The 7,511-nt window shown below is 50.8% G+C and overlaps 1 protein-coding gene across 3 annotated transcripts in view; it reads left to right on the top strand.

Moving 5' to 3' along the window:
* si:ch1073-416j23.1 (rac GTPase-activating protein 1) overlaps nucleotides 1-5,372 on the top strand; it is a 9,234-nt gene extending 3,862 nt beyond the window's left edge. For 2 of the 3 annotated variants that reach the window (XM_025003043.2, XM_025003042.2), the window contains exons 4-17: nucleotides 224-363; nucleotides 672-744; nucleotides 820-873; nucleotides 1,327-1,425; nucleotides 1,718-1,862; nucleotides 2,048-2,175; nucleotides 2,241-2,402; nucleotides 2,783-2,878; nucleotides 3,214-3,412; nucleotides 3,501-3,603; nucleotides 3,682-3,814; nucleotides 3,901-4,012; nucleotides 4,136-4,247; nucleotides 4,361-5,372. In XM_025003043.2, the coding sequence (XP_024858811.1) occupies nucleotides 224-363; nucleotides 672-744; nucleotides 820-873; nucleotides 1,327-1,425; nucleotides 1,718-1,862; nucleotides 2,048-2,175; nucleotides 2,241-2,402; nucleotides 2,783-2,878; nucleotides 3,214-3,412; nucleotides 3,501-3,603; nucleotides 3,682-3,814; nucleotides 3,901-4,012; nucleotides 4,136-4,247; nucleotides 4,361-4,406 (1,602 nt within the window). In that variant the 3' untranslated portion in view covers nucleotides 4,407-5,372. Of the gene's footprint in view, nucleotides 1-223; nucleotides 364-671; nucleotides 745-819; nucleotides 874-1,326; nucleotides 1,426-1,717; nucleotides 1,863-2,047; nucleotides 2,176-2,240; nucleotides 2,403-2,782; nucleotides 2,879-3,213; nucleotides 3,413-3,500; nucleotides 3,604-3,681; nucleotides 3,815-3,900; nucleotides 4,036-4,135; nucleotides 4,248-4,360 lie in introns of all 3 variants that reach the window. The other variant, XR_005232870.1, reaches the window with a different exon arrangement.
* The last annotated feature ends 2,139 nt before the right edge of the window (nucleotides 5,373-7,511 follow it).

Below are 7,511 nucleotides of genomic sequence, written 5' to 3'. Positions count from 1 at the left end.
GAGGGGCTGAGGGGCTGAGGGGCCGAGGCTCGGCTCGGACCTGGTGAGGGTCGGGGGGCTGAGGTCAGTGCCAAGCCTCAGCCCCTCTGCTCCTCGGCTCCTCTGACCTCAGCAGGTCCGAGTCCCGGCTCAATATGCCTCATGGAGTTTCCTCAGTGTTCTTGTTGCTGTGACAGCAGTGACCTGCAGGGGGTGCTGAGCGCTCAGTGTGTTCTGTTTGCAGACGAGGCAGATGCAGCTTATTTGTGACATCCTGGTCCATGACAGTAAATCCAGCGCCTGTCTGAACGATGAGCAGAAGTCTCTTTTAGCCACGTTCGATCACAGAGGAGCCAACGTGACGCTGCACAGGAGCAGCAAGAGGTGAGCCAACCAATCACAGCGCTCGGTCAGATTGCTCAGACTGACCAATCACAGCTTAACGTTCTTGAGGTTCTTTTTGATTTCCAAGTTCTTAAATCCAAAAACGGCTTAAAACCAGAAAGAACTGGACTTCTGTTCTGTAGCTGAAGATGTTTCACTTCTCATCCGAGGAACTTTCTGCAGAGAGATGCAACTAAAGAGAAGTTTTAGTTGAACAGCTAACAGAACCAACAGAACAGAACAAGTAAACAAACAGAACCCAACTGCTCTGTGACGGGTTGGCAGTGAATGATGGTTTTCTCTCCCAGGTTGTCGGTTATTGATGAGTCATCCTTCCTGTCTCACTCTGACATCAGCTACGATCGCACCGATGATGACCTGGTACGAATGACCCAAAGGTTCTGTCAGCGCCGCAGGAGGCGTTCTGCTAACAGCATGTTTGTCTTCATGTTTCAGGACTTGGACACGACTATGATCAAACCTCTGAGATCTCGGGCCAGAGAGAGGAGGGTGGGTTCTGTTGGTTCTTTCTTTGTTTTTAGAAGCAGGTATCAGAGACAAATCTGGTCCTCTTCTTCTCCCTGACCCTGGAGTTGGTTCTGATCGTTCTCCAATATTTTCTGTTTTGTTTTTGGATTGTCTCTCCCGTTTGTTGTTTCTGTGCTCGTCCTGCTGCTCTGTTGTTCTCCTCGCTCTGTCATGCTGCCGTTCTTCTTTCTCTTGTTTGCTCTGTTGTCCAGTTGCTGTTGCGTTGCCCTGTGGTTGCGTTGCCCTGTGGTGGAGATCCTCAGTCGACTTTCAACCATGTTGTTGTCACGTTGTCCTGACACCATGTCTTGTTGCTCTTTCTGTCCCTCTGTCCTGTCCTCCTATCTCTCTGAGATGCTGTGGTTGTGTTGGGATTTATCTCTGGTTGTGTTGGGATTTATCTCTGGTTGTTGCCTTCCTGTCGGCTCTCTGCAGCGCTCTTCCATGGGGCCGGTGCTCGGGGCTCAGGTTGTGAAGCGAAGCAGAGGAGGGAACGTTTCAGCAGAGCTGCTGGAGAGAAAAACCGTCGACAAGGTGACCAGAACAGAATATTATCAGGCTTTGTTTGTTATTTCACTCTATGATCCCACAGAACATTCATTCATTCATTCATTCTTAAATTTGCCTTCAGTTTTTAAACTGAATTCCAGATGGTAACAAAGATCTGGGTTAGAAACTCTGCTGAACTCATGACGTCTCTGATCTGTAGACTTGAAACGGGCCTTCAGCAGGAAACGGCTGGTTCTGACAGGAAGTTGATCTCAGATGTCTGGCAGAGAGAACCTGTGTGCTTTCTGCATATAACCTGAACATCTGCTGGCTTCAGGAGGTGGAGACGATCGTGAAGGCATCTGTGATGGGTCCGGATGCTGGCAGTCAGATCCACATGGTTCTGGGGATCACACAGGAGAGTCCGGATAGTACAGCTCGGTCCATCACCCAGGAATGTGCCGTTTCAGTGGGAGGAGGAGGTGAGTGGTTCTGCTGAATGTTAATCAGTTTAGTGTTACAGAACCTTTCTGTGGTCACAGGTACCCGATGGGTCGTGTGGATCGGGCCGGTTACAGAACCAAACATAGTGGATCCCTGATGGAACTTTGCTTCAGATAAGCAGCTGAAGGTTTCTGGCTTATGTCCTTTTTTTTCTGTCCTTCAGATCAAACCACCTCATGGAGTCCCAACACCCCCACCACCCGGGTCGAGCCTGAAGCGCCGCCAGACGACAGAATCGCTCCAATCATCCGAACTGAGAAAACGTTCAAGCACATTTTTCTGTCTAAAACGGTACAAACGTCCGTTTGTCAGATGGACCGTATCTGGGCTCAGAGTAACCTGCGGACTCCTTCCAGGTGATCCGGCCCGAGACCTGCACGCCGTGTGGGAAGAGGATCCGCTTCGGAAAGATGGTGGTGAAGTGCAGGAACTGTCGTGTTGTTGCTCATCCTGAGTGCAAACAGAAGCTGTCAGACGGCTGCTCGTCCTCCAGCACTGCGACAGGAAGTCACACTCAGGTGCCTCCTTGCCTTGTTCCACTGGTCCTGCAGAACTTTGTGTCTGTCTGAAACAGCATTTAAACTCCAGTCCACTCTGATAGTCCTGACTTCAAGACGTGATGGTGTCCTGCGGGGAGGCATCGTCACAGAGTTACAGTGTGCGGGCAGAAGTGGCCAAGAAGACCGAACCCGAACCCACAAACACGAAAATAAGCTGTGATTTTCTAAAACAGGCTGCACGGCTCGCTGGTCGAATGGTTGTAAATAGTCAGAGTTCAGTGAGACTGGAGCTGTAATCCTGACTCCAACAGTCACGGCTGAGTGAGAAACTCACTGTACAGGTTGGAGCTGCAGAAACAGCTGTAGCTCCATTTGACTGAAGCTCTGCTCCTCTTCAGGACTTGTTGGAAGCTTTTGCTCCGTTGACCCATCCCAGAGTTCCTCAGCTGGTTGTGGACTGTGTGGCTGAGATCGAGAGGAGGGGTCTGCACGAGGTGAGTCCACCTGAGATGGATTATTGTCTCCCAAACAAGTTTAGGGTTCAGATGTTGAATGAAAGACCAGAGCATGGATGGAGGACAGAAGAAAGTTCCTTCCTGGTGGTTTAGGCTCATCACTCGGACCTTTCAGACGAGGAAGCTGAAATTCATGAGATCTGAGCCAGACAGACTCTGGGAGGAGGTTCTGGAGTCTCAGATCATCCAGACTTCTGCTGGTGCTTTGGATGTTCTGAGCTGGACCAGCTGTCTCCTCAGAGTTTGGGTTTTTCAACCTGCTCCCTGTCAGAGGACAACTGTCTCACCGGTTTGTCTCACCTGTCCGTCTGCAGAAAGGTCTGTACCGGGTTCCAGGAGGGGAGCGTGCAGTGAAGGAGCTCCGAGATCGTGTCCTTCAGGGGAAGCCGGCTCTGCTGCTAAGTAAAGTCCAGGACATCCATGTGGTCTGTGGACTCCTGAAGGACTTCCTGAGGAGACTGAAGGAACCTCTGGTCACCTTCAGGCTGCACAGGACCTTCATGGAGGCTTCAGGTACCAGCAAGAAGCAGAACTGCAGCCTGATTTGGTCCTAAAGCTGAAGACCAATGATGAGATCATTTAAAGTGTCTTTGTGTTCCAGAACTGGATGAGGACAACAGCGCCGCCGTCCTGTATCGGGTCATATCTGAGCTGCCAAAGTCCAACAGAGACACGCTGGCGTTCCTCATGCTTCATCTCCACAAGTAAGAACCAGCCGGAGGTTTGCTGACCAGAGCAGAACCTCAGATTTACTGAACCAAACCTTTCTTTGGGATCCTTAGGGTGGTGAGGAGCCCACACTGCCAAATGGACCAGAACAACTTGGCCCGGGTGTTTGGACCAACCATAGTGGGTCATGGGATGTCAGAACCGACTCCAACGACCATCATGAGAGACACCAATGTCCAACCGAAGGTCCGTTTACAGCATGTTGGTACTGACCTGGTTCTGGTGTCTTCAGTGACCTGGATCAGAACTCATGTGTTTGTTCATGTTCTCAGGTTATCTGCCACCTGCTGTCCCTCCCTGAAGACTACTGGAGACGGATCCTCACTGCCCGGACAGATCAGAACCCGTCTTGCTCCAATAAGACAAGCTGTAATGAAGGACACGGTGGGTTCCCCACAGGTCCACAGGTTTGGTTCTGATCTCACTAAAAGGCTTCCAAAACTCTGATTTGGACTCCTGGTTTTTGGTTGGTTCTGGGTCTGATGGTTTTGTTGTGGTTCTTCTCAGGTCGTTTGTTTCTGCCGCTGACATCTCCAGAGACGAACAACTTCTACAAGATGTCCAGCCGAGAGTCTGTGAGAGGCCGGCTGGTGAACCCGGGGACCGCCTCCAGCAGAGCGTAAGAACACAGAACTCTGGTTCTGTAGGCGGGAGTAGAACCAGGATCCAAGCTTTGACTTCGATAGTTCGAGGTTAATTGTGATCCTGAAACTTTTTATTAAACTTCTTCAGAGACGAACCTGAGCTGAGGAGGAAGTTCTTCACGTCACCGAGCTGAATCACACAGAGTCCTCATCTGCTCCCCTCCTGGTCCTGCTGCTCCCCACCTGGTCCTGCTGGTCCCCACCTGGTCCTCCTGGTCCCCACCTGGTCCTGCTGGTCCCCACCTGGTCCTGCTGCTCCCCACCTGGTCCTGCTGCTCCCCACCTGGTCCTCCTGCTCCCCACCTGGTCCTCCTGGTCCCCACCTGGTCCTGCTGGTCCCCACCTGGTCCTGCTGGTCCCCACCTGGTCCTGCTGGTCCCCACCTGGTCCTCCTGGTCCCCACCTGGTCCTCCTGGTCCTCCACAGGCTTTAATACTGAGAATTAACTTGGGTGCAGACAAGATGACAGGGGTGGTAAGAAATCCTCTGCTGCAGGGGGACATGTGGACAGGTGGGACATGTGGACAGGTGGGACTGCATGGACAGGTGGGCAGGTATTGGGGCAGTTTTCAGTTTTTCACAGTTGCAAACTTTATTAATAACTAAATCTATTATCTGAGTTTTATTGGTCTGTGGTCCCACTGTGCAAGTACATGCACATCTCACATCAGGAAGTGATCATCAGTCAATGTTGTCATGGTAACTGCGGTCACGCGTCCTGCTGTAGGACCCTGAACGCAGCTCAGCGGTCACGTGTCCTGCAGTAGGACCCTGAATGCAGCACTGCGGTCACGCGTCCTGCAGTAGGACCCTGAACGCAGCACTGCGGTCACGTGTCCTGCTGTAGGACCCTGAACGCAGCACTGCGGTCACGTGTCCTGCTGTAGGACCCTGAACGCAGCACGGCGGTCACGTGTCCTGCAGTACGACCCTGAATGCACCACGGTGATGTTAGTTTAATGTTGTTTTATAAAGACTGAAAAGTAAGATGTGATGATGTCATAATGCTGCTGTAACAGGAAGTGATTTAACTTCGAGGGCCAACTGGTGCTTATTTTTGTCCTTTCAGAGTAAAAGTTTAATAAAGCATAATGAAGTTTACTCTGTTCTTGATTTATTTCTTCTGTGGAAATCTGTTTAATGTTTCATCAGTTTTTCAGCTCTTCACAGATCCGTGGACGGACTCAACTTCCCATCATGCCGCTGGCCTCAGTGACCCGTCTCAGGTCAGCAAACGGGCTGGATTTGAATCTAGTTTTAAAAAAAGAAACCTTTTTGTTCAGATTCCAGAATAGATGCAAACTGTTTGATGAGGACTCCAGGATTAATGGCTCAATTATTAAATTCTGCTGCTTCAGCAGAAACCTGCAGGACGGGTTTCCACTTGAATCATTTCTGGAGACAAAAACATTTAAGATGAAGAATGATGATGATGAGAAAAAGGAATAAATGTGGAAAATAATTATAACTTATCACAGTAGATTTATGGTTTAAATGTAAATTTATATAACCGGTTCAAATGTTTAGAAATGCACAGAAACTGCAGAAGGAAGATTAAAATTAAATGTGAGTAAATAAAATAATTTACATTTTGTTTCTATGACACAGATTCTGTTTTTAAAAAGACGGCAGAATAATAAAATGTAAAATTATTATAATTTTTATCAGACTTTGACAGTCTTGAGTTTCCTGGAGTTGAATCTGGATCATAAAGTTTCTTCTCATCAGGAAACGACTGAATCAAACCCAGAACTTCTACAGACGCTGCCGGTTCAGTTCAGTTCAGCAGGTTTATGAAACAAAATCACAGCAAAGTGTTTTTAAATAAACAGTTTATTTAACTTTCCCCTCAGCTTCAGTCATTAAAGGCTCCGATACGACATGCAGAAACATGACGTCAGCAAACAGAACCAGAACCAGAACCCTCACAGCTGCTCCTGGTACCGACCCGCCTGAGAAACTCGATTCTGTGAGGAGAAAGAAGACGAACCCAGCTTCATATCAGCCGATGCAGACATGAAACAGGCGAACATTCAGCCTTTAAAGGAAGAGTTATGCATAAAAACATTCAGACCAACCAGAGGAGCTCTGTCTGAACGACAGCCAGAACTGAGCTGAAAGCTAACAGCTAGCTAGCTAAAAGCTAAAAGTAGTAACTGGATGTGAAGGTCATCAGGATACTCCTGTTTCCCACAGGATTTGAATGCAGCATGTCTTCAAGTCTTACTAAAGTAAAGGTTAAAGGTTCAGGTGGTGTTTTTTGTTGGAGCCACAAGCCCCTCCCCCTCCTCTGCTGACATCACGTCCTCTGAAGGCCTGGAGCCAATCAGCTGGTGTTGCTGGATGGGGTCAGCTACCTGGGCGGGGTCAGTTTCGGGGGCAGCACCTGTTCTGTCACATACCACCTGTTGGACGTCTGTCTCCACCCTAAGCTCCGCCTGCCTGTTCTCCCTCTGGACCAGAAATCCGGCGCACCCTGAGCAGGTCCCGCCGTGCTGAGGCCCCTCCTCTCTGCTCACACTGGGGAGGCTCTGATTGGCTGAAGCCCTTCTGTTGGTTCTGCTCTGACGGGTTCTGCCACTGCGGTTCTGGTTCTGGATGCGTTGGACTCTCTGCAGGGCCAGGGCGGCCAGGTCGGAGTGAGACGAAGTGCTGTCGATCAGCCTCCGGCCCAGAGCCAGCGGCCGCACCGGCAGCGCCAGCCGCAGCCTCAGCCAGAAGCGAGAGCGCCGCGGTTCGGACCGGCTTCCTCTCCACGTCACGGTGCAGACGGCGACCCGACGGAGCTGAGCGAGCTCGGTGCTGCCCAGTTTACTGACGGAGCGGTAAAGAACCACCAGGATGGAGGCCTGGAGGCCGCGCTGCAGGTACAGAGCCAGACGACACTCCAGGAGGCTGACACTCTTCTCTGCCAGGAGGTTGGGACTGAGGACGAAGATGAGGCAACGACTTCGTCTCATGGCGTGCAGGATGGACTCCGACACGTCTGACGGAGACACAACAAGAAGAACACGTTCAGCTTTGGTTTAAATGGAAGGACGGGGCTTTAAAACCCGCCACCAGGGGGCGTCTGTCTGCTTCTGTTCCTGCAGGAACCTGATCCACCCGAGACATGCAGGAGGGTGGTCCTCCAGGACCGGGACCGGAACTGGGACCAGGACCAGGACAGGGTCTGAGACCTGGACCGGGACTGGGACCAGTACCAGGACAGGGTCTGAGACCTGGACCGGGACTGGGAC

This window comes from Kryptolebias marmoratus, unplaced genomic scaffold (assembly GCF_001649575.2).
Source record: "Kryptolebias marmoratus isolate JLee-2015 unplaced genomic scaffold, ASM164957v2 Scaffold31, whole genome shotgun sequence".
NCBI classification, from domain to species: domain Eukaryota; kingdom Metazoa; phylum Chordata; class Actinopteri; order Cyprinodontiformes; family Rivulidae; genus Kryptolebias; species Kryptolebias marmoratus.
Note: the sequence above shows the minus strand (reverse complement) of the source record. Positions and strands in the feature narration are given on the sequence as shown.